At 37.6% G+C, this 26886-nt stretch overlaps 1 protein-coding gene and 1 pseudogene across 1 annotated transcript; one reads left to right on the top strand and one right to left on the bottom strand.

Moving 5' to 3' along the window:
- Positions 1 to 350: 350 nt before the first annotated feature.
- On the top strand, positions 351 to 26854 carry LOC125175010 (putative olfactory receptor 2W6). The gene is made up of 3 exons (XM_047875262.1): positions 351 to 1306; positions 20863 to 20919; positions 26842 to 26854. The coding sequence occupies exon 1, from the start codon at positions 351 to 353 to the stop codon at positions 1281 to 1283; it is 933 nt and encodes a 310-aa protein (XP_047731218.1). The 3' UTR covers positions 1284 to 1306; positions 20863 to 20919; positions 26842 to 26854.
- LOC125164091 (vomeronasal type-1 receptor 4-like) lies at positions 13853 to 16429 on the bottom strand (annotated as a pseudogene).
- Positions 26855 to 26886: the final 32 nt, after the last annotated feature.

Here is a 26886-nt window from a genome sequence, read left to right as displayed (position 1 = left end):
AAGGAGTGATAGCTGGTGGAGGACAAGACTGAATGCTAAGTGAGGCTTTCAGTTGTTGGTATTCATGGGATTGGGTTTTCAAATTAGTGGATTTAGATTCTGTTTGTAACTGAAATTGGTTGTGATACATTTATTACTGTGGAGGTCATGTATCTGCTGGAGTTTTCATCCAGTTGCAGGGGGAAATAGATGGAAAAGACAAGAGAAAACAAAAATGTAGAATTTAGGTCACATCTAAGGACCCATGCTTGTCCTTTAAATCCATTATGTGTATTAATTACCCACTTATTATTCTTAAATCCCACAACAGAGGGTGTGGGATCTCCTGAAGTGATAGGGCTGAAGAGGAGATGGAAACAGCTAATGAGAGCACAGGTGGGGATTTCATCTTAGTGGGCTTCTCTGAGCGGCCCAAGTTAGAGCTGATCCTCTCTCTCTTTGTCCTGATGTTCTACACCATAACTCTTGTGGGCAACATGGCCATAATCCTACTCTCTATCCTGGATGCTGGACTTCATACACCCATGTACTTCTTCCTCAGAAACCTCTCTGTGCTTGACCTCTGCTTCACCACCAGCATTGTGCCCCAGATGCTGGTGAACATGTGGGGAGGTAACAAAAAGATCAGCTATGCTGGCTGCATGGTCCAGTACTGGGTGGCCTTGGCACTTGGCTCCACAGAGTGTGTGCTCCTTGCGGTGATGGCAGTTGATCGCTATTTTGCAGTTTGCTGGCCTCTACACTATACCTCCATCATGCACCCCAGGCTGTGCCACCTCCTGGCAGCAGCTTCCTGGTCCTCTGGTTTTGCTAACTCCTTTCTCCAGTCCTCAATGGCCATGGTGCTGCCTCTATGTGGAAACCGGCGTGTGGACCATTTCTTCTGTGAACTATTGATCATTGTTAAACTCTCCTGCGTTGATACTGGCCCGACAGAATCTAAAATGTTTATTGCCCGGCTAATCATCCTAGGCATGCCTGTCTCCATCATCCTGACCACTTACGTGTGCATCGCCAGGGCAGTAGTAAAAATGCGCTCAGCAGAGGGAAGGAAAAAGGCCTTTAGGACCTGTGCCTCCCACCTAATAGTAGTCTCACTCTTCTATGGGACCATTATGTTTTTGTATCTGCAGCCCAAGGACAACTACTCCCAGGACCAGAGCAAAGCACTGGCAGTGCTTTACATGATTCTTGCACCCACACTCAACCCTCTGGTCTACACACTGAGGAATAAGGATGTGAAGAAAGCAGTCAGGAACTTGATGGGGATGGAGCAGGTATAGGGAGATCAAGAATGGGAAGAAAGGTGAGGCAACCACTGGCGACACAACTTGTGGTGTACTTGCTTTAACTGCGCTTGTTTTATGTTTCTGTGAGGGGGTTGGAAAATCTGCTGTGTGCTCTTCTCTAGCTATTCCTGGGATCTTTACAGGGTGGGGACTCACCAGAAGGAAACCTAACCATCCCTTAAAGGAACCTCTGGCCAAGGCAATCTCCCCTGGCAAGTAATTCTGTGTCCCACTGTTAATGTTTTTCTATTTTCAATGCATGGTTACTAGCTTATTCAAATGCCACCAAACATACTCCTAGATGTTACAATAGCACCGATGATCACTCTGCTACATTTATTAAGCAGCTACATGGCCATAGAAGTTTCTTCATTTTCTCCATCACCACTTTCACTATACCATCATCAAAACAGTTGGGAAAATGGAGGATTTAGTCAGTAACATACAATGCAATACTTGTCCATCATGAATGAGTATATGTGGAACAAGAAAAAAGAATAAGAATCAAGTAGACAGAGACTACACAGTATACCAAGGATCCTGTTTCCTAGAATTGAAAGGAGTACCATGACTTCAAGGCAAGGCTTTAGGACATGCACATTTTATCTAATTTAGTGTTTGAATAATAAGAATAAACATGTTCGCTTGCTGGAGCTATAAGACAGTTTGTAAATTTTAAAATCACAAAAAAAACTGAATAAAGAGAACTGTGAGTTAAGTAGAGACAAGGCAACTGATGTCAATGAGATTCTAAACAGAATTATCTGCTTACTTTCATAGGAGAGAAGTGCAGAATTAAAAAGCACTATTTGAGTACAGAAGTGAAAGCAAAAGGAGTCAGGGGGCTTGATTTGCACAGCTACATCCAATGGTTTTCACACAACAATGATCCGTGGTTCCAAATCCACATTGGCATTAACAAGTTGCTCAGTAATTCTGTGGCCTAATATGGGACCCAAGTGCATCCTAATTTTCTGAAGTTTGTCTCAGCGTATAATGACATATCTTTGTAAGAGGAAGTCTGCATTAATTAAAACAAGACTTGAGAAAAACACCCTCTCATTTTCAGAAGAGCACAGTCTTTTCTTATGTGGTTCTGGATGTCATGCTATTATGACCAGCTACGATAGACTGGAGGCATTACTTTCTTAAATTGCTCATCCGTGTGCTTAGAAAGGAGCCTAACACTCTGTAAATAATTAATAGGTTGAATGAATGAATGGACTGAATGAATGCATGGATATGGGAAGATGTCAAAGTTTAGAATGCTACATGCAACATTTCATTCTATAGGATGAGCATTTTGTATTGGCAAGTGACTAAAGGTGCAGATTGAAAATAAAATTATCATATATATGACCAGCTGCAGCCATGTCTACTGAACTCCACTGTAATAACCACACTAAATCACAATAGGCAGGGATTAGTCCAAATAAAAATCATTACTTCAAAGGGAGAAAAAAAAACTGTAGTGTTTTAACAGCTTTTCAATTAGAGCAGTGGTTCTCAACAAGAGGCAGTTTTGCACCACTCCCACTCTTGCAGGGGATGCTTGCAATGTCTAGAGACATTTTTGGTGATCACAACCTAGGAGGGAGGTATTACTGGCATCTCGTAAGTAGAGACCAGGGATGCTGCTAAATATTGTACAATGCACAGGATAGTCTTCTACAACAAAGAACTATCCAGTCCCAAATGTCAACAGCGCTGAGGTTGAGAAGCCCTAAATTAGAGAAATAAATATTATGGATGTTCTGATCAAAGACATAACACTTATGAAGGCCACATATTCATGACAGTAGGTAAATTGATATCATTTGAGTTTTTATGAAGCCAGTGATCACTCGGTGTCAGAAAGGGTCTAACTAGGAAAATAGAAACAACTTTAAATATTTACAATGGAGGCCATTTAATGCAGAGCATTGGTGACACAAGTGATAAAAAAACTGCAAATCCAAACAGGAGATACTGAGGAAACCCTGAGATTAGTAACAGTATGAAGTTGCTAACATCCCTAGACTTAAGATAGAAGGAGAGTTGGTATTAGAAGAACCCAAGGGGCAGGGTCATCTGGAAGAAACTGCAACCAACATGGCAGGCCACTCTTGCAGGAACAGGAGCAGCCTTCCTCTACTACTGCCTGAGGTGCCAGCTGAAGTGGACTTGGAGGGGCTACTAGCTCACCTTATCCCTTTATTCTCTCCCCAGATATTCTATGGATATGGGAACCAAGGAAATACAGCCTGCAGGTTCATTAGCACCTCATCCCATCCCCACTCTACCCCACCACAAACTAAATAGATCAAGGAAGGGCAATAACTGTATCTGGAGATCAATACGCTTAGGGTTGTTACCATTAATCTTTATTACATTCTGCATCCATTCTTACCTTCTATGAATATTTCCTCTCATAGAAAATTCAGGCCCTTACCTTCATAGGCAACTCCCCACCTCTCTCCAGCAAGGGGGCCACATGTCCTGCAAGTTTTGTGTCCATCTCAAGCCCGTTATTTCAGGACTGTCCACTGTACTTTTCATCTCATCTGAGTAACTTCTCAGGGTTGATGGTCTATAAATAGAATAGAAAATAATTGGCTAATATAGACATAAAAATATCCATAACAGCCACAGTCTTCATTCCTGTAATGAGTCATGAGACCACTGCTGGTATTGATTTCAATCACATGATTTTATGATCCAGTTCATGTTATTTTTGCTTTCAAACACTACCTGGTCTACCAACCTTTTGTTTCTGGAAGCTATGAGCCTTTGTTGGACTGTCATAGTTTTTGAATGACGCTATCAAACATGGCAGTACTAAGACTTACCCAGAGAATTCCTTGGGTTCTAAACATAGTGTTTCTTATCCTCATTGTATAGGATGCAACACATCCTATACATGGGTTGCATACATGCAACCCATATAAAAAACCAATACTCTTAACTAATTGTCAGTTCAATGGAGTCATGGCATGAGGGCCCACCACACCAGGTGAGGTCATAACCATTGTGTCCTCTTGTTAACACACTTATCTTTTGAGAAATAAGCCCTCAAGAGCAGCACAGTTTAAGGTTGTGGGGATGGAAAGAAAAACTTAAGTGGGATATTAGCTGATGAAAGTATTCACACTCATTTCTGCTCCTTGATTCCCAGACCCATGTATTCCTTCTTTGGGGAAAAAGTATACTAGATATACAAAGCATATAATACATGATATATATACCCATAGGATGTTACATCAAAGCTGATGAGATAACATTTTTTTCAGTAGGTCATCCAAATTGTCTACCAGGGTACTTACTTCTAGATATTGTGGAACACGGAAAGAACAATGCCTTTTATGGACATGAAGTCATTGTTACATTTTTGTTATGTTGAAATGAGCTTGGAAGGGTGCTATGTGGAATACCATGATGATGAATGAGGCATTCCTTAAGTCCACAGATAATGATGCAGAAGCATAGCAGAGAAGGAAGGCAAATCCATATGTAGAATATGTCCTGTTACAGTGATGAAAATTTTTATGTTGGAATAAACCTGCCCTTAGAAAGATAGCTTGAGGATTCAGAAAATGACAGATAGGGCTCCATGTAAAACTTTAGTTTTTGCAGTGAATGCCCTCACATCTAGTGGTAGGCAGATCAACATAGTAAGGAAAAATCTATGCCACTGAGCCTGTGCATAGCTTCCATTCCCAGCCCCCCTGCCAATTTATACACAGGCCCACTGAATAACTATTGGAGTGGCTGAAGAAAGAGGCTGACTGATATCCACCCACATACTCAGAAATATTCTCACCTCCTGTGCCTCTTCTTAGAAGCTTCTCTATATATACCTTCCTCAGGGCCCATTAACAATCTGGGATTTGTTTCTTGAAAAGAAAATGTCAGAAGAGGATATGACTTTGCACTAAAACCCTAAGACTTTTTGTGTTATTTACCTATTGGGCTTTTTCAGAGGATCTACCCAGAATCCCTATTTGCCCTAACTTATGAAACATTGGAGTTGGATCTATTAGTCCTTAAAACCCACGTGGAAGACTGGCTTTTACTGTAGCCTGTATTTTCCATACAGCATTGAGACAGTCATGTGGACTAATGGGGGGGGGGGAGGGGAAAGCCTGGAGCAACGTAACCAAATATGGCATATCTTGCATTCCAAATCCAAAGTGGCTCAGCCACTGCTGTGACTCTTTCTTACAGGTAACTGTTCAAGTGTAGCACCTTTTTTTCACTTTAGGAGATTTAGGGGATATCTATTCATGCTCTACATGAATGAATGCTGCATTTCTTCCTTGAAATGATAGGCTCATGGGTCCTATCTCCTACCTGTTGTCATGCATGTATTTTATGAAGGCATAAGATACTCACAATTCAATGCATATCAGATCCATCTGGCCTGATGTCTAGTGGACAGCACAATGTACTGTAAGATTTTATTTGATCAGGGTTTCTATGGACTATATTTTGACAGAAGACAGAAGAGTTGAGATACCTCTGAGGAAACATGATAAAAATATACTGCTGTCCATTTCAAGTGAAATTGTACTGTTTTTGACAATCCTTGCTGATTTATATGGAGAAATTCTTATTTTCCACACAAGGAGCTGTGTTGATTTGCTCTAGCAAAGATGCCAAATATTCCACAGAAGCTACAATTTTTGTAACTTCCTGATTAACTTTAGGTAATCTATATTTGTTCCACAAGACCCAGTGGCCTTGGCATTAGGTAAACAAGCAAGTTAAATGGAAACAGGACAGTGATGATCCCTCTCCTATATTTAATGATGGTTGTAATCCCTGCAATTTTTACCAGACTTGCAATACTGGTTTTCTCTATGATTTTACTATAGAGAAATACTTCTAGGGGCTTCAACTTGGTTTTCTTGCCAAATTAGCTCTCCTTCCATATGCATTTATGTGAAAGAATATTTCCTTCAACTGTGTATTCAAGACCAGGAGAAATAAACACAGAATTAATCTATGCATGCACTAGACCAACTTTGACATGGATTTGGCCCAAACTCTATTTATCACATGACTTCTAGAAGTTCCCAGACTGGCCCTTCAAATTTGCATATTTTCCTTTGTCTAATGCAGAGTCACTGGTAAGTAATTGCAGATCCCTTTAAGGAAAGGTAAGAGACCTCTATGCTTCATTACCTTAATCTATAAAATGATAATTCCAATGTTTCACGTTTTTTAAATAGTCTTGAGGTATTTCTTTAACACTTACCATGTCATGAATTCATAGGAAGTGGGTTCCAGCAGCTCAGCCTCCTTTAGTTTTCACAAAGTATTCTTCTCTGGATGGAGTAGGCTTGCCTTTCAGTTGAAACCAAGTACCTTTCTCTTTGGCTTCTTCCGATTTCTGATCATTTTTCTCCACATATTTCGGGTAGTTATCTCAGCTCTTTGAGTGTTTAATATGCTCAATATGTACATTAATTTTCTTGGCAAGAATCTTGCCCTTAACTTGTTTGTTTACATCAATGCCAACAGCATCTGGGTGACACTGTAGACTCTTCTAGTTTTGCCATGTTAACATTTGTGAGGCACTCCTTTTTGAACAGTGCCCATTCCCTTGTGTCTACAATATCACTTTTCTTGTAGATTCACATATATGTGGACAAAGGAACAACTCCAACTCCTTTTTCTAAAAGGCCTAGAGAATATAGTGGGTGCCTCCCCTCTTTCCCTTTGTGTTGGTCATTTTGGCGAATTATTGGAAGATGGTGGTCTGGCCAAAAGGCAATAACAATTTATTTTTTTAATTTTTAATTTTTTTGTCTTTAGCATATTCCTATTACAACATTTTAGTAATTATTGCTATAAGTAGTTGTGTTTTTAAATTAAGTTTTTATTTTAATTCCAGTTAGTTAATATTCAGTGTAATATTAGTTTCAGGTGTACATATAGTGATTCAACACTTCCATACAACACCATGTGCTCATCACAAGTGCACTCCTTAATTCCCATAAACTGTTTAACCTATCCTCCCACCTGCCTCCCCTCTGGTAATCATCAGTTTGTTCTTTATAGTTAAGAGTCAGTGTTCTAGGGGTGCCTGGGTGGCTCAGTCGGTTAAGTGTCTGACTTCAGCTCAGGTCATGACCTTGTGGTCCATGAGTTTGAGGCCCGCATTGGGCTCTGTGCTGACAGCTCAGAGCCAGGAGCCTGCTTTGGATTCTGTGTCCTCCCCTCTCTCTGCCCTTCCCCCTCTTGCACTCTGTCTCTCTCTCTCAAAGATAAACAAACATTAAAAAAATCAGTGTTCTATAGTTTTCAGAGTACAGATCTTTCACCTATTTGGCTAGGTTTATTACTAGGGATCTTATGGTTTTGGTGCAATTGTAAATGGGGGTTGATTCCTTAATTTTTTCTTTCTTCTGTTTCATTATTGGTGTATAGAAATGCAACAGAAATGCATCTGTACATTGATTTTATATTTTGTTATTTTACCTGAAATCACTTACCAGTTCTAGCAGTTTTTTGTGGAGGCTTTCAGGTTTTCTACATAGAATATCATATCATCTGCAAATAGTGAAAGTTTTACTTCTTCCTTGCTGACTTGGATACCTTTTATTTCTTTGTTTTGTCTCATTGCTGTGGCTAGGATTTCCAATACTATGTTTGATAACAGTGGTGACAGTGTTCCTGACCACAGAGGAAAAGTTCTGAGTTTTTCCCCATTGAGGATGATGTTACCTGTGGTTTTTCATAAATGGCCTTTATGATCTTGAGGTGTGTTCCCTCTAACCCTACTTTATTAAGGGTTTTTATGATGAATGGATGTTGGACTTTGTCAAATGCTTTTTCTGCATGTATTAAAATGGTCATATGGTTCTTATCCTTTCTCTTATTGATTTGATGTATCATGTTGATTGATTTGCGAATATTGAACAACCTTGCAACCCATTGATCAACTTAAATGATTCTTTTAATGTACTGTTGGATTGAATTTGCTAGTATTTTGTGAATTTTTGCATCCATGTTCATTAGGGATATTGGCCTGTAGTTCTCTTTTCTTTTTTTTTTTTGTAGTGTCTTTATCTGGTTTTAGTATTAGGGTAATGCTGATCTTGTAGATTGAATCTGGAAGTTTTTCTTCCATTTCTTTTTCTTTTTTTTTTTTTTTTGGAATAGTTTGAGAACATGCATTAACTATTCTTTTTTTTAATATATGAAATTTATTGTCAAATTGGTTTCCATACAACACCCAGTACTCATCCCAAAAGATGCCCTCTTCAATGCCCATCACCTACCTTCTCCTTCCTCCCACCCCCCATCAACTCTCAGTTTGTTCTCAGTTTTTAACAATCTCTTATGCTTTGGGTCTCTCCCACTCTAACCTCTTTTTTTTTCCTTCCCCTCCCCCATGGGTTTCTGTTAAGTTTCTCAGGATCCACACAAGAGTGAAACCATATGGTATCTGTTTTTCTCTGTATGGCTTATTTCACTTAGCATCACACTCTCCAGTTCCATCCACATTGCTACAAACGGCCATATTTCATTCTTTCTCATTGCCACGTAGTACTCCATTGTGTATATAAACCACAATTTCTTTATCCACTCATCAGTTGATGGACATTTAGGCTGTTTCCACAATTTGGCTATTGTTGAAAGTGCTGCTGTAGACATTGGGGTACAAGTGCCCCTATGCATCAACACTCCTGTATCCCTTGGGTAAATTCCTAGTAGTGCTATTGCTGTCTCTTGCCCACTTTTAAATCAGATTTATGTTTTTGTGGTAAGTTGCATAAGTTTTTTGTATATTTTGGATATTAACCCCTTATCTGATATTTCATTTGCAAGTACCTTCTCCCATCCAGAAGGTTGCCTTTCTGTTTTGATGATGGTTGCCTTCACTGTGCAAAGGCTTTTATATTGATGTAAGCCCAATAGTTTATTTTTACTTTTCTTTCTCTTTCCTGAAAAGACATATCCATAAATATGTTGTTAAGGCTGATGTCTGCAGGAATTTTGTGGTTTCACATATCACATTAGGCTTTAATCCATTAGTTTTGTGTATGGCTTGAGAAAGTGCTCCAATTTCATTATTTTACATGCAGCTGTCTAGTTTTTCAAAACCATTTATTGGAAGGATTATCTTTTCCTCATCATATAGTCTTGCCTCCTTAATTGACCATATGGTTCAGGCTTATTTCTGGGCACTCTATTCTGTTCCATTCATCTCTCTATTTTTCTGCCAGTAGCATGCTGCTTTAATTACTGTAACTTTGTAGTATGTCTTAAAATCTAGAATTGTGTGCTGCCCAGCTTAGTTCTTTCTCAATATTTCTTTAGTTATTCAAGGTGTTTTGTGGTTTTGATAAAATTTTAGTATTACTTGTTCTAGTTCCATGAAAAGCGCTATTAGAATTTCGACAAAGATTGCATTGACTGTATAGATTGCTTTGAGTAGTATCGTCATTTTATTTATTTAATTTTCAAAGTTTATTTATTTATTTTGAGAGAGAGAGAATGAATCAATGAATGAATAAGTGGGTCAGAGGAGCAGAGGGAGAGAGGAAAAGAATCCCAGGCAGGCTCCATGTTCAGCATGAAGACTGATTCTGGGCTTGATCCCTCCAACTGTGAGATCATGACCTGAGCTGAGACCAAGAGTTGGAAGCTCAACTGACTGAACCACCTAGGTGTCCCAGTATGGACATTTTAACCATATTAATTCTTCTGGGCGCCTGGGTGGTCAGTTGACTGAGCGTCCTGCTTCGGCTCAGGTCATGATCTCACAGCTCGTGAGTTCGAGCCCCGCGTCGGGCTCTGTGCTCGCAGCTCAGAGCCTGGAGCCTGCTTCTGATTCTGTGTCTCCCTCTCTCTCTGCTCCATCCCCACTAATGCTCTGTCTCTCTCTGTCTTAAAAATAAATAAAACATAAAATAAATTTAAAAAACATGTTAATTCTTCCAATCTATTAGCATGGTGTGTGTGTGTGTGTGTGTGTGTGTAATTTTTTTGAAAAATACACTTATGTTCTCACATTTCTGGAGGTTGAAGGTCCAAGAGCAAGGTACCTGTAGGGTTGATTTCTTTTGAGACCTATCTCTTTGACTTGAAGATGATCACCCTCTTGCTGCTTCTTCAGATAATTGTCTCACTGTGCATATGTGCCCCTGGAATCTCTTGGACTGTATGTACTAATCAACTCTTTTTAAAAACTTTTTATTTAAATTCCAGTTAACATACAGTGTGATATTACTTTCAGGTTTACTGAAACACTTCCTGCATCACCCAGTGCTCATCACAAGTGTACTTCTTAATCCCTATACACTATTTCGCCCAATCCCAACACCCACCTCCCCTCTGGTAACCATCAGTTTGTTCTCTATAGTTAAGAGTCTGTTTCTTGGTTTGCCTCTCTCTATTTATTTTAATTGTAGCATTATCTAAAATAGCTCAGTGTTGGAAACAGCTCAAGTGTTCATCAACTGATAAATGCATAAAGAAGATGTGGTTATATATACACAATGGAATATTACCAGCCATAAAATGGAATATATATACACAATGGAATATTGTATATATACAATGGAATATTACCAGCCATAATGAAATCTTGCCATTTGCAATGAGTGGATTGAGCTAGAGAGTATTATGCTAAGTGAAGCAAGTCAGTGAAAGACAAATAGCATATGATTTCACTCATATGTGCAATTTATGTAGCATGGTATATCTTTCCATTCGACTATGTCATGTTCAATTTCTTTCAACATATTATAGTTTTCAGAGTATAGATCCAGACTTTTGGTTGTTAAAACTTGTTTTTATTATTAATTCAATTTCATGAGTAATAATCAGTCTGTTGAAAATTTCTATTTCTTCTTGGTTCATATTAGAAATGTGTGTGTGTGTGTTTACATTTATCCATTCTTTCTAGATTGAAAAGTTTGTTGACATATAATATTTTCTTACAATCCTTTGTGTGTCAGTTATTTTTCCTGCCTCATTTCTGATTTTATTTATTTGACTCCTCTGTCTTTTTTTATTGATGAGTCTGGCTTGAGATTTGTCAGTTTTGTTGTATTTTGAAAGAATCAGCTCTTGGTTTTATTGAAATTTTCTATTTCTATTTCAGTCCCTATTTCATTTATTTCTGCTTGAATCTTTATTATTTCCACTTTCTACTAGATTTGGGCACTATTTGTTCTTCATTTTCTACTTCCTTTAGGTGTAAAGTTAGGTTGTTTATTTGAGATTTTTCTTGTTTCTAGAGAAGGCCTGTATTGCTATAAACTTCCCTTTTAGAACTGCTTTTGCAAGGATTTTTGATCATTGAGTTTTCATTTTCATTTGTCTCCACATATTTTTTGGTTTTCTCTTTGATTTCTTTGTTGATCCAGTTATTGTGTAGTAGCATGTTGCATATCTTCACATCTTTTTTTCCCCCAGTTTTTTTTCTTGTAGTTTATGTCTCATTTTATACTGTTATCATCAGAAAAGGTGCTCAACATGATTTTAATCTTCTTAAGTTTATAGGGCCACTGCTTTTGTGGCCTAATATGTGATCTACTATGGAAAATGTTTCTTGTACACTTGAAAAGAATGTGCATTCTGTTGTTTTTGAATGAAATGTTCTGCATATCTCTGCTATGTCCATCTGGTCTGGTGTTCCATTTATAACCACCGTTTCCTTGTTGACTTTCTGCCTGGAGGATCTATCTGTAGATATAAGTGGGGTGTTGAAGTCTTCTATTATTATTTATTACTGTCAATTTTTCCCTATAAGTCTTTAACTGTTGCATTATGTATTTAGGTTCTTCTCTGTTGGGTGCATAGATATTTACAATTGTTATAAACTCTTGTTGTATTGATGCCTTCATCACTATGGAGTGTCCTTCTTTGTCTCTTGCTATAGTCTTTGTTTTAAAGTCTATTTTGTCTGATAAAAATATTGCTAACCTGCCTTATTCTTTTTTTTTAACTTCCATTTGAATGGAATATGTTTTTCCAGCTCCTCATTTTCAACCTTGATGGTTCTTTAGGTCCAAAATGAGTCTCTTATAGGCAACACATAGATGGGTGTTTTAAAAAATTCATTTAGTCACCTTGTATCTTTGATGGAACACCTAGCTCATTTACATTTAAGGTAAGTATTGATAGACATGTACTTATTGTCATTTTGTTCATTGTTTTCTGGTTGTTTGGTAGCTCTGCCCTCTTCTTCTCTTTCTCTCTTCTTTTGTGGTTTATTGGCTTTTCTTATGTTAAGCTTGGCTTTCTTTCTCTTTATTGTTTCTGTATCTAACACGGGCTTTTGATTCATCATTACCACTAGGTTTATGTATAACACCTTATTTGTATAGCAGTCTATATTAAATTGATGGTCACCTAAGTTCAGAGTCTAAAAGAACTAAATTTTTATGGAGTTATTATTCTAACTGTATTCAATTTTAGGGCAGATATTTCTTCCGAGTTAATTTATCCCTTTATCATTATTATAGTTATCTCCATCATAACCACATAATTTTGTCTCATATTTTATATGTTTAATTTAGCTTTATGTCAATTAGCCTACTGTAGTTTTTTTTCCTTTTTAATTTCAATCTTTGAGTGTCTTCATGCATTAGTTATTTCTATTGTAAAAAGAATGTAGTTGAATTGTGTTACATAATTAGTAAATCTTTGTATTCTGGCTCTAACCCCCAGTTTTCTCTTTCCCAAGGAGCTTTGAAGCACAGAGGTCTGTGCTGTAAGAGTCACAAATGTGCTGAGAGCAGCTGCACTTTTAGCATGAAGCTTACTACTTTTTCATCAGATTAACTTTATATTTATTTGAGGCAGTTATTAAAAATTGTTTATGAGAATTTTACTGAGAATTTTGACTGTTTTCAAGAAAAAATTAATTTTCTATTTATCATTCTGTGATATATAAGAATTGCTAAGTACTTTGATAAAAGTATAACACTGCCCACATAAAAATATTAGCTATTGACACAACAATATGCTTATACAAAATAGAATGTGTAAGAATTCAAGAAATACTTCTAGTGATGTAAATAGATACAAAATTGTGCACACACAAGGTAACATGGGGTTTTATGAAGTATTTGAGAATGGGCAATACTTTTGTGCTCTGGGGAATGGTGATCAGTATTCACAGAGTGAAGGGAGCATGGTTATGTACACTTATATATCACACTCCATGATTAAACTAGACATAATCAGCAGCATATGGTAAATTCAAGCATTGTTTGGATCCAAAATATACAACAGTGCAGATATAAAATTTTTTGTCTAGTGAAGGCAGTCCAGCATAATCCAGCAATTGTAGTTACTGTACTTTAACTGATAGATATGTCTCATTATGGAGGAACTCTTAGAAATAAGGGTATCCAAGTAATCATAGGTATGAATTTTTGACAATAATTTTAGGAAAGGACAAAGAGTGCTCTGGCTAGGTGCAACAGTTCCAAACATTTCATTACATGTATCTAATCATTTATTTTCTCTGTTCACTTCGATGATTTGAAGAAATTCCCAAAGTAAAAATTATTAATGCATTCTCAGAATTTTACCTCACTAAAATTATGGAGTGGGAACATCTAATCACATGCCCCTTTGTATCTGAGAAGTGTGTGAGGGTGTTCGAGACTCTGAGAGAACCGTCTCATATTTACAAAAGCACAGTTCAGAAATGATCATCTGTTATTACTTTTGAGCAACACAAATGGAAAAATCGCTGGCAAACAACAGGAGAAAAAAAATAATGATGTTCTGTAATCCTTGTACATTATAGCTGTACATTATGTAAATAGTAAGGCAGCTGATAGTCCAGTAAAAGAAAACAAAGCAGCTCACCAGTGCCAGGATTGTGTGGGTGGCCTTGGTTTCAGGAGAGGGTCTTGGGCAGAGGCTGGTCTTGTGGAGATGCTGGATTACCTTGTGATGTGTGAAGAGGAACTTTACCGCTACACATTTGAGTAGATCATAAGGAACATACACAGGAAATCTCATAAGACCTTGCCCCCTAGAAAAGCAGTCTGTGGAAGGAGATCAGACTTTTTCCCACTATGTCAGAGAAAACACTTGTCCGATCCCAGTAGTGTTGTACGGGGCCACAGCACTTATGAGGACATGGATGTAGATTAACATGTTGGTGATCCAGAAAGAAAAGAAGACAGGAAAAATGTATGAGGAGATTTTGGGTTGAGCCCCGCCCACCTAGAGTTGCTGGGAATGATAATTATGGCTTGAAAAATACTCAGGGAAGATGTGGTGCAGAGGGAAAGACCCCAGGTGACTCTGTATAGGTACAGCACTGCCTTGCAACCAATGTCATCCAGAAATTTCTTACTCCAAAGGCATTCATTATTTCTGGGATTGCACTGAAAAGAATTGTCATGACATTAGATAAAGTTAAATGGGTAAATATCAAGTTTATAGGTTTCTTTGTATGGGGCTGGGCAAGAACGTGTTGATGAATAACACCACTAGCAATGTATTTCCAATAAAACCAATTCCAGTTTGAGACAGAAAGAACATTCCTAAAATAGGCTCATTTGAAATCATTATAATAATTGGCTCTTATACTATGGATCGTCTCCTCCACAACTCAAGAGGGCACTGAAATGATTTTTAAGCCTAATGGAAATAATAGAACTCTAAGAAGATTCCATGATGTATGATCACTCTGAGCAGAAGATTGTGTGAATGTTCTGTAACAATATTGAGGAAATTAATAATCAGTTTCGGAGGTAAATGTCAGGAATTGTAAAAGTTACTTCACAGAAACATTAGGGTTAAGACAAACATGCTTATTTATAAAAAAACTTCTCAAAAAAAAACTTCTCAAAAATAACTTGAATTTCCCAAGGGAAAATATTTATGCATTAAAAACAATATTTATACGATTTTATGTTCTATGTATATGTTCTGAACTTCATTTCTATATTTTGAAAGCATTTCAATCTATTGTCATGAACCACAGAAAATTTTAATGTATTTTAATGTCAACTATTATGTTGCTACTATAGTTGGCATTCATCATTTTTTATTATTATTTTTTATTAGTTTTCTTTATTTTTGAGAGGCAGAGAGAGACAGAGTGTGAGTGGGGGAGGGGCAGAAAGAGAGGGAGCCACAAAATCTGAAGCAGGCTCCAGGCTCTGAGCTGTCAGCACAGAGCCCGATGTGGGCCCAAACTCACTAACCGTGAGATCATGACCTGAGCTGAAGTGGGTCGCTCAACTGACTGAGCCACCCAGGCACCCCGACATTCATCATTTTTGTTGTCATTCATCAGAAGAAGACTCCATCCCCAGAGTCACATCCTACCATCAGGCTCTGTAAATGCCTCTTTCTGACCCTACTGCTCATGTTTCCCCAACTCCAATATCCTACCAATGTACACAGTAAATATATTTCAGTACATGGGTCAATTCATTGCATCCTGAAAATTCACTTCATTTCTTCATTCTACCCTGAAGCCACTGCTTCAGTTGAGACTCTCTCAGGTAGTGGAATCTTTGTCTCCCCTCCACTCCTTTTTACCAGGCTTGTATGTAACAACATTCTCTTTGATCACTAGCATTTGCAGATAATTTTCCATCCCTCCAGCTTTGAAACATTTGCTATCAGTCTATATCCATCACAGTGCCTGTAGAAATAATCTGCTGACTCAAGTCACCCACCTCCATGGCTCCTGACTTAGTATGATACTTCCCAACTCAACCCATGTTATGTCTTAGTGATTGTAGATCCACGCCAATGGGTTAGCATGATAGCCTCAGTCTCTGACATTTGTGATCTCCTCTCTTCCAACACTCCTGGCTCACCTGCGACCCCCTCCTCTCTCTTTTGCTTACACACTAGCTGTTGTCATTACCAATATAGTAAACTTATTATGTCATTTTCAAGCCTCACATTGCCCTATTACCAGCTATTTCCACTTAGTCTATCTAATCTTTGACTTTAATATTACTTTGTTATCATCAGGGTCTGAAAATCTTGACTCTCCATAACTTTGTCACAACTTCTCCTTACCTAAACTTCCACAAGCCAGCATTATAATCACTTCCTGCAAAAATATGTGATTCCATCCTTTTTTTCCCCACTTCACACTCCTCATCACATGAAAGACAACTTGCATTAAATCTAGCATTTTTCCTCGTCCATGGCATCCTGGTCAGATAAACATGGATGGAGAAAAACATAAAACAGTGTATGTGAAGTTATACCAAATTCCTCAATACTAAGTCCGGTGGGCTTCTTTCTCTTCCCAGAACACATAGAAATTTTTGATAGCATTTCTACTGTATTCACTTTCTCACTTCCCTTGATCACTATTTAATAACATTTTCTCTATTCTCAAAACACCAACATATGCTCTGCCAGTGTCGTTTTTTTTTTTTTTTTTTTTTTTTTTCTCAACATTTTTATTTATTTCTGGGACAGAGAGAGACAGAGCATGAACGGGGGAGGGGCAGAGAGAGAGGGAGACACAGAATCGGAAACAGGCTCCAGGCTCCGAGCCATCAGCCCAGAGCCTGACGCGGGGCTCGAACTCACGGACCGCGAGATCGTGACCTGGCTGAAGTCGGACGCCCAACCGACTGCGCCACCCAGGCGCCCCTCTGCCAGTGTCGTTTTGATGCCATGTTGCATATTTTTATCGATATATATTTGATGTGTAGTAGTATGACAGTGTTAGGTGTACTACATAAAATTTTATATTTGTATATATCACAAAATGATCACCACAATAATTCTGGTTAACATCCATCACCACACATAGTTATAAATTTTCTTCCTTGTTATGACAACATTTAAGATCTACTCTTTTAGCAGCTTTCAAATATACACACTATACTAACTATACTAACTATAGCCATAACTATTACTATAACTATAGCCATACTAACTATAGCCATTACTAACTATAGCCATAACACTGCAAATTATAGCTCCATAATTTATTTCTTTTATAACAGGAACTTTGTACCTTTTTACCATGTCAGCTATTTCTCCAATCTCCTGAACCTCACCTCAGGCAAACACCAATCTGTTCTTTTTATCTATAAATTCAGTGGGATAAGTTTTAAATTTTTTGATTGCACATATAGCTGAGATCATACAGGGCTTGTTTTTCACGCTCTGACTTATTTTATGTGGCATCATGTCCTCAAGGTTCATCCAGGTTTTCACAGATGCAAGAATTCTATTTTTAATGGCTGAATAATATTCCATTGTATTCAATGAATTCCATTGATCATATCTATCTATCTATCTATCACCTATCTTTTATCTATCATCTATCTATATCTGTATAACTTTATTTTATTTATTCATTCAACCATTAGTGAACTTCATATTTCATTTAGAAAAGAAATCAGTGAAAAGACTCCTTCAAAATAATCCCACCACTACATCATACCTTTTTTATATCCTTGCTGAGAAAAGCACCCTTCTCCTCTGGTACTGTGAATGAATTGTCTATGTTTCTAATTATAGCTAATCCATCCACTTGTGCAATAAATCTGGAACTCTCCTTCTTGCTAAGACCCTCTCTTCTGTTATTCCTTTACCTCATGCCTTATAAAAAAATGTTTCCCTCCACATGCAAATGTACTGCCTTTCTTGCACATTTCTTAAGTCATTGCTCTCTTCCTGTTGAGGGATACGCCTCTAATCACCTTTACTCCCTGTCTCCAGTTTCTCACATCTCAGTTGCTCTTGATCCCGGGAAGTGCTGGACTAGAAAAATGTCTGTAAGTTCTTCCTTTCGTTGTAATGGGATGTGTGGTTCCAATCAAGAGATAGCCTTTTCCTTTGCACCTTGAATATAGGTTGGCCTTTGACACACTTTGGCAAGTCAGTGTGGGGTAAATGTGACACAACCAGGCTCTTGATAAATGCCTGCAGGCAAGCCTTGCTCTTTGCCCATCATACCACCTTGTGAAACAGCCTATCCTATTAGAGGATGAGCAAGACATATGGAAGATATTTTCAGCTAATTTCCAGAATTTTATGTGAGACCATTGCATTCTAAGGAAAATTAGAACCCATATGGGACACCAGTCATTTTCTAGTCAAGATATGCCCACACTCTCATGAGAGAGTTCACAAAGAAGTGAAAGGGGTGAGACTCAAAAGTCACACATGGTCTGATTCCGTTTATATGAAATATCCAAACATGCATAAATCTGTAGACAGAAAGCAGACATTGGTTTCCAGGGAATGGAGGGAGGGAGGAGAGAGGAGTGACTGGGGATTCTGTGGTTTTCTTTGGGAGTGATGAAATGTTTCGAAGCTTAATGTGAGCTGTGGTTGCACAACATTGCAAATGTAGGTTCCACTGAATGGCACAAAATAAGATGGCTAATGTTATGTTTTGCTAATTTCATCTCAATAATGTATATAAATATACATATAAATAATGTAAGCTATATACACCAAGGTATAAAGAGAATAATATATCATAAACACTTTAAATTTCTCAGATATTCTAAGATGCCTTATATTTAAGAAATCTATTAACATAATTGTCCATACTAATGCCTGAAACATGAAAGGCACATGATATTTTAGCAAGAAAGGTACACTCATGTATATTTAACATGCATTTATGACAAAATAAAACCCTATCGTATATTGTAAATACAAAGAAGATTTTAAATTTATGCAAGAAAGATAGCTAATATAAACATAGAACAAACAATAAATTATGGTACCCAACTAATTCTCTTTTAAGTGAGAAGTGTAAGTGCACTGCCTATTATGTCCCCGTTTTTTATTGCATTGGGGCTCTTAACATATGTGGAAAAGAATTAAAAGAAGGATAAGCATTCCAAAAACCAAAAATGTGATTGTTCTTATTAATTGATGATAATATGGTCTACACTGAAAATAAGTTTAAAACTCTAGAGAAAAATATTACAGTAGGTAGCACAGCTACTTATTTTAACAGGTATTTCCATAGATAATGTAATTTTAGAAACTATAAGATTTAGGATGACAATAACAGTGTGAGGTAACTTCAAATTTATGTGAGAATTTCTATAATAAACTGCAGAAGTCAATTGAAAACTGTTAAGACAGAAATAGTAGTAGCACATAGGATGTTTATAAATCAGAATACCCAATATCATGAAGTGCCACATGTCAACCATATTTAAAACTCATTGCAACTGCCCACAAAATCTAAATCACTTTCTTACATTGACTTGGAAAATTTGTATGTAAATTTTGTTTTTGAGATCAGAGACAAGAGGCAAGAAACATGAACAGGAAAACAAGGCAGTAAAAATTGCACATATTTTTGTGATGAACACTGCATGTTGTATGGAAGTGCTCAGTACACCTGAAACTAATATTACACTGTGTGTTAACTAACTTGTGTTAAGATTTGTTTTTAATGTTTATTTTTGAGAGAGAGAGAGAGAGAGAAAGAGAGAGAGAGTGCGCTACCCAGGAGGGGCAGGGAGAGAGGGAGACACAGAATCTGAAGCAGGCTCCAGGCTCTGAGCTGTCAGCACAGAGTCATGATGTGGGGCTGGAACCCGCAAACTGTGAGATCATGACCTGAGCCAAAGTCCAACGCTTATCTGAGCTACCCAGGTGCCACAACTAACTTGGTTTTAAATAAAAACTTCTAAAACATAAAAAATAAAAATAATAAAAATAAAATAAAAAGCAATGTTTAAATAAATTAATAGATCAGTGGAAGAGATGAAAGAAAATAGAGAGAAAGGGAATAGAAATTAAGAGACAATGTTTAATCAAGGTGGAAAGGTAAAGAGAAATAATAAATATGAAGGTACAAGTAGAATTAAAAAAGACAAAAGGATGAGAGTAGTGGCATGCCAGCAGGGAAATCAGCTAAAGAAAACAAGGGAAAGAGAGAAAAAAAATACAATTGAAAACAAGCAAGAAAATAAAGAAAATTGTGCAAATAAAAAAGCACAGAGAAAGGATTGTAGAAAAAATGAAGCCTAATAATAAATAAAAAATATTAGGATACATATCAGAATAATTAAAAAACATGAAATGGGGAATTTTAGGAAAGCAAGAAAAAAGAATAATGTGTGAGAAGCTTTGGTTTCTAAGTAAGAATTTGATATGAGAATAATTTAGATAGTATTGTGGAGACCCGTTGAATTCTCCAAGTTAATGTGATTTTATTTTTATTTTTATTTTATTTTTAACTCCCAAGTGAATATTACTTTAGAGCAAACACATTTGAGATTCAACGGCTGCAGGAATAAGCCTCCTAGAGGCTTTCCTTTATCACTAAAGTCAGGAACGACTGAGAAAGAAACTTTTATAAATTCCCTTCTCTGATGGTGTTTTATGGTCCTGAGAAAGAAAGAAAATACTACTTGCACCTGCATAAAAAGTGATTATACAAATTTCTTATCTTTTATTTGTTCTCTTCAAAACCCATTTATTCTTACCATAGAAGCCTTTCTCTCCCCTCTTTCTTTTTTTGAGGTTGAGTATATGAACTCCTATTTTAGCCATTTATGAGCTACTTCTTTTATGAACTCCCATAAGCATGTGAATAATTTTTTTTTTGCTTTTTCTCTTGTTCTTCTTTTATTGATTTAATTTGCAGGCCCTCATAACCAACATAAGAGGGTAGAGGAAGAGGCTTTTCTCCTCAGCATGATCGGTAAGAAATAGTAAAACTCAAAAAGGATATAAATTTATGTAATCTAAAAATCAGAAGGCACTCACAAGTAGAGAAATATTATGACAAAGCAATGGAAAGTAGAGAAATGACACCAACACAATAGAGACAAGAATGAGAAAATAAAAGGAAAGGAGGTTTTTACCATATGTGGAAAGCAATGGAGAAATGAATTAAAAAAACTAATATTCAGTTAATGTAAGGAGTCGTGAGTTTTAAAGGAAAGAGGAGGCAAGAAGAGAAGAGGGCATGATATAAAGAGAGAGGAAGAAAAGGAGACACCAACAGCAGACACTAAAGATGGGAAAGGGTAGACTGAAGTAAGAAGAGAAAAAGAAAGAAGAATGAATAAACACAACATAACTTTATACTAACTTGTGTAAATAAGAATGAGAGAAGAAAACTTTTACTGGAAATGCTTCTTAAATAAATGCAGCTGTTTATGTTTCAAGTTAGTTTTTGAATCTGAATTTTACATAAAAAAAATATGTGAGGTCTGGACTGAAGTAAAATCCTTGATTTTCATACATCTTCATATTTTTTGCCATACAAAATGGGTTTATACAATTATTTTTAGTGACTTATTAATAAGTTTTCCAAAAGAGATTCAGAAGAATTGTGATTGAGAGGGACAATATACAGGACAGATTCAGAGCAAAAAAACTTAGTTTGAATATTCAAAAATTTTGGATCTTAGAATATTAGCATATATGTCAGAATAGAATAGGTATGAGTGGTCATTCATACTCTGATGGAGATGGTAGTAATGCATGAAATGGTTTCATGTTAAGAATGTAAATGATTATAGAAAGGAATATAATATAAGCACTTAACAGAAGGGAGTGAAAGAAGGAAGAAATGAAATGTCAAAAGTAGAAGAGAAGAGGAAAAGCAGGGAGCAAGTCAGGAGTACATTTAAAATAGAATTGCAAAATGGGGCATCTGGGTGGCTTAGTCGGTTGGGCGTCCGACTTCAGCTCAGGTCATGATCTTGCAGTCTGTGTGTTCAAGCCCCGCATTGGGCTCTGTGCTCAGAGCCTAGAGCCTGTTTCAGATTCTGTGTTTCCCTCTCTCTCTGACCCTCCCCCATTCATGCTCTGTCTCTCTCTGTCTCAAAAATAAATAAACGTAAAAAAAAATTAAAATAAATAGAATTGCAAAAACAATAAATAAATTAACGATTGAGGGGTGCCTGCCCCTGGGTGGCTCAGTCAGTTAAATGTCTGACTCAACTTCAGCTCAGGTGATGATCTCATGGTTTGTGAGTTCCAGCCCCCATCAGGCTCTGCACTGACAGCGTGGAGCCTGTCTGGGATTCTCTCTCTCCCTCTCTCTCTCTGCCCCTGTCCCCCACTCTCTCCCTCTCTCTCTCAAAATAAATAAACTTAAAAAAATTAATCAAGGGGTGATAAATGAGAACTTTTGAGAACAACCACGAAAGATGGAAGATAGTAAAGGTATAAACAAAAAAATATTGATTAATTAAAAAAATACAAATATTAACATAAAAGATAAGTTTGAAGACTGTAAGAGAAATAATAAGTAATTTTAATCACAACACTGAGAATTATAAAGGAAGAGCAATGACAGGAGAATTCAGCAAAATAAAAAGAGGAATAAGAAAGACTGATGAGGGAAATGGAATAGTAAAGAAACGATAAGAAAAAGAAAAGGATACAGGAGTGTGGGTGCAGAAACACAGAGAAAGGAGACTTACCTTTAAGCACAGGCAAAGTATTCAGCAGAAAATGTACTTGACATAAGAAAGGATTAAGGAACCAAAATTCCTGCAAAGAATGGCCAGGTCTCTCCCTGCATGCAAGAGCTGCACACAGGGAGGGGACTTACTGAGTCTGAGCTCCTCAGCAGTTCAGGAGGCACCTCTGATGGGCTCCAGCTGGATGCAGCTGCCTGGATCCAGGGCTATGAGGGGCGGGTTGCTTCATCCCCAAGGACTGAAAAAACCCATTTGTGCACAGTGAACTTTCTGATTTGTCCAGAGGAATCACAAATTACTCTGTGAGTTGCAGAGGGTTCTCTTGATAAATTTGGAAGTGTTTTTAATCATAGTCAGCACCTGAGGTCACAAACATCTCTTCTAATTTTCAAAGAAGTTATTCTGAGGAGTTCTAGAAGACTAGAGGAGAAAGTAAACTCAGAGTGTTCATTGTTTTCACCCGCTAGAAAGCAGGGTGTTTTTGTTTGTTTAATCTAGTCAAAGTACAGCCATCCAGAGAGTAATTTCTTTCCTCAGACACTTTAGTATTGATCCATAATTTATGTTGGAGCATCTAAACCTCTATTGATTCAATTAAAAAGAAATATAAGTGCTAAGGTTCTGGGGCTACTAAACCAACTGAATTTTTAATTGAAAACCTAATACATATAAGTGCTTTAATTAATGTAACTATATAATTAAAGCAATTTATTGTTTTTTTTTAATTTTCCTTGTGTAAATTTGTGCAATTTGTACAGTTGTCAAAATCTTGCATTTTGTAAAAAAGCAATCAGCCTGAAAAATAAATGACCCCGAAATTCATTTTGTGTCTAGTTTAATGAGATAAGGGCTGAGCTCAGAATTTTTTGTACAAAACTATCAACACAGGGGCACCTGGGTAGGTCAGCAGGTTGAGTGACCCTCTCTTGATTTCAGATCAAGTCGTGATCCCAGGGTGGTGGGATGGAACCCTGTGATGGCTCTGTGCTGAGCATGCAGTGCTTAAGATTCTCTCTCTCTCCCCCTCTGCTCTTCTCCCGCTCACATGCTCTCTGTCTCTCTCTAAAAATTATATATATATATATATATATATATATATCAACAGAATCAGTGAGTTCCTATTTTGGAGTTTAACAGAATTTTATTCTAAGCTAATGTTGTGACTTCTGGGAAAGTAGAGCTTCTTTCCTGTTCCCATCCCTGGAGTGTACCCCCTTCTTTAGTAAGACAGGCACCTGACTCCAATATCAGACCTAAAAATGCCATCTCTTATCTCTATTAATCATTCGACAACTATTTACTCAGTGTTCAGGTTTCAATATTCAAGGTTTTTGTTTAAATTTAATGTTTATTTATTTTCAAGAGAGTGTGTGTGCACAAGTGGGGGAGGGGCAGAGAGAGTGGGGGACAGAGGATTTGAAGTGGGTTCTGCACTGACAGCAGCGATGTGGGGCTTGAACATAGGAACTGTGACATCATGTCCTGAGCCAAAGTCAGATGCTTAACTGACAGGCACCCCTTAATATCCAAGGTTTTAAAAGTCATTGATAATTCATGTGACTAAATATTATTTATAAGCCTGTACTTCCAGATGTAGGCCATACATCAGTAAACAAAGGAGACACAATTAATACTTTAAGTGTGATCCTATTTTTCATGCAAGCAGCATAATAGCATGTTGGAATGTAAATGAAGGATAAAAGGTTTGCTGGTGGAGGTAAGACGCTAGAACGTTGAAAGTAGTGGTCAGGAAGGACACTGTCTTGGAGATGAGGTTTCAGCAAACTCTTAAGGAAGTCAGGAAAAGGGCATAAGGGAATCTGCGAGGGGAGCACTGCAGCCAGAGGAAGAGACACATCAGCTGGTGAGGGCACAGGGGGGATGTGAGGGCATGGGAAGGATTCAGCAGGCCAGGTCATGTCTGGTTTAGTAAGCCATTAAAAGGCTTACTTTTGCCATTATTCTGAGAAAAATTGATGGACATACATAATTTTTGCCAATCGTGACCTGGGCTGGGATGGTGCTAGTCTTCTCTTTTCATGTTGTCATCCTTTAGATTATAAATTCTGTGGTCATTTTACAAGCTTCAGTCCCCTACATAGTGCCCCCTAGATGGCACAGTCCCTTTAGCTCAATGGATTTTTCAAGAATCACTTAATGGGCCTCTCCCCTCATTTGCTACCACTACTGAGCTTGCATTATTTGTTCCAGCAACAGATCTACTTGAGGATCCAAAGACAGATGTACCTAACTGCTTCATTCTTTTGTCTTTGTTCATGATCTCCTTTTGACCTGGAAGGCTTTTCCTTCTTCCAATTTGCCCAGCTCATTCCAACTCATCCTTCAAGCCTCACTTAGACCTCATTTCCTCCATGAAAGTCTTTCATGGTAACCCAGACTGGGCCATGGAGCTCTAGCTTGTACCCCAGCATCAGAACAACTCTTTGTGTGACATGGTAGTTTGTGACACTAACCAAGTGGGCAATTCTGAGCAGTTGAGCATCTGACTAATGTTTGACAGCATAGACGTGGGTGACTCCCTGAGGAAAGGCTGGTGCTCCACTCTACAATTCACTCCAAGTCCAGTTTGAAAGGGAAAATAATATCCCCGCAAAGTTTTGGGAATTTGGGAGTGTGCCACAGCATGAAAGGAAGATACCGTGCAACACAGAAGAAAGACTAGGTTGGTCTTGTTTCTTGTTTCCAGAATGTCTTGGGATGACAGCCAAATTGCCAATGTGCCTTCCAGGAAAGTACAATAGTAGCTTATATAGGCACTTTCATTATGAAATGAGAGATGATGGCTGTGTCCTGTGTGGTCTGTGGCCAGAATCTGACACAACAATACACATCTTGGCAGGTGCAGGCATGGACAGGTAACAACACCTGGAGGTCAGCCTGGCCAACATCAAGATATTACAAAGTCTCTGAAAATTTAGGCCTAGTCATGAGGGTTAGGAAAAGAAAAATCCTGAGTATGCTAAGATTACTTGGAATTTCCTTAAGGAATATGAACTCAGAATGGAAATTAAATTCAGTAATGAAAAAATAGTAACTCAATCTTCTTCACACATCTGAGAAGGCAGCCTCAGATTTATAATGATTTTCTTTTAATATTTATGTCCCAGAGCCTATGGCGACACCAGGTACATCAAAATCACTCATCAAAGTTTCTTAAATGCACTGTCCACATGCCTCCAGAAGACAACCTCTTCCTGAAACCAGTTAGTGTTCAGAATAGGAGAGGAGGATGGGGAGACTCTCTATCAGCATCATCACAGAGTGAGGGAAAGAAATGGAATTTCAGGGGAGGGAAGCAGGGAGATCTGCACACTTGAAGCCCAGGGATGTGGAGCAATGGCAGTGAATAGGCTTTCTATGTGAGTGGGAGTGATCTTGGGCATCTTACATGATATTTTGTTGGGGGGGAAAAGATTGAGCAAGATCAACATTCCTGCAGGCAGAAGAAACTATTACTTTCTATGGAATTAATAATCCGTAATCCTAAAAACACTTTAATCCAATCACAGTTAAATATAAAAATTGAAAGAATAAAAGAAAATATGTTAAGGGAAATTTGAGATGGAATAAACTTTTACTGACATGACCTTTTTGAAAATTCAAAGTTCTGTCCTAGTTATATCTCAATGAGATAAGAGAAATTGAATTAAACAGTTTTTATATTCAGTAACTACAAGGGTATAATGGACAAAGGTCTCTCAGCCCAAGTTCTTCTTGAAGTAGAATAGTAAGCACCCCCATCTGTTGTAAATTAAGTATCATTCTGATTAAGTATGGGCCAAAGACCATCAAGATGTCTTTATAATTATTATCATTGTTATTATCATTTTATTATTATTATTATCATATCTCAGTATAGTTAACATACAGGTGTACAGTATAGTGTTTCAATACTTCCGTATATTAGGTGAATACTAATTCCAGGTATAAAATATAGTGTTTCAACACCTCTGGACATCACCAGTGCTCATCACAAGTGCACTCCTTAATGAGCTGAAACCAAGAGTCGGACTCTTAACCAACTGAGCCACCCAGGCACCCCTCTTCTGCCCATTTTTAATTGGATTATTTGTTTTGGGGGTGTTGAATTGTACCAGTTCTTTTTATATTTTGGATAGTAATATTTCATCGTTTATGTCGTTTGAAAATATCTTCTCTGAGGGAAGAGGAAGATGGCGGCGTAGGAGGACGCTGGGCTCACTGTGCGTCCT

Source organism: Prionailurus viverrinus, chromosome A1 (assembly GCF_022837055.1).
Source record: "Prionailurus viverrinus isolate Anna chromosome A1, UM_Priviv_1.0, whole genome shotgun sequence".
Lineage (NCBI taxonomy): Eukaryota > Metazoa > Chordata > Mammalia > Carnivora > Felidae > Prionailurus > Prionailurus viverrinus.
Note: the sequence above shows the minus strand (reverse complement) of the source record. Positions and strands in the feature narration are given on the sequence as shown.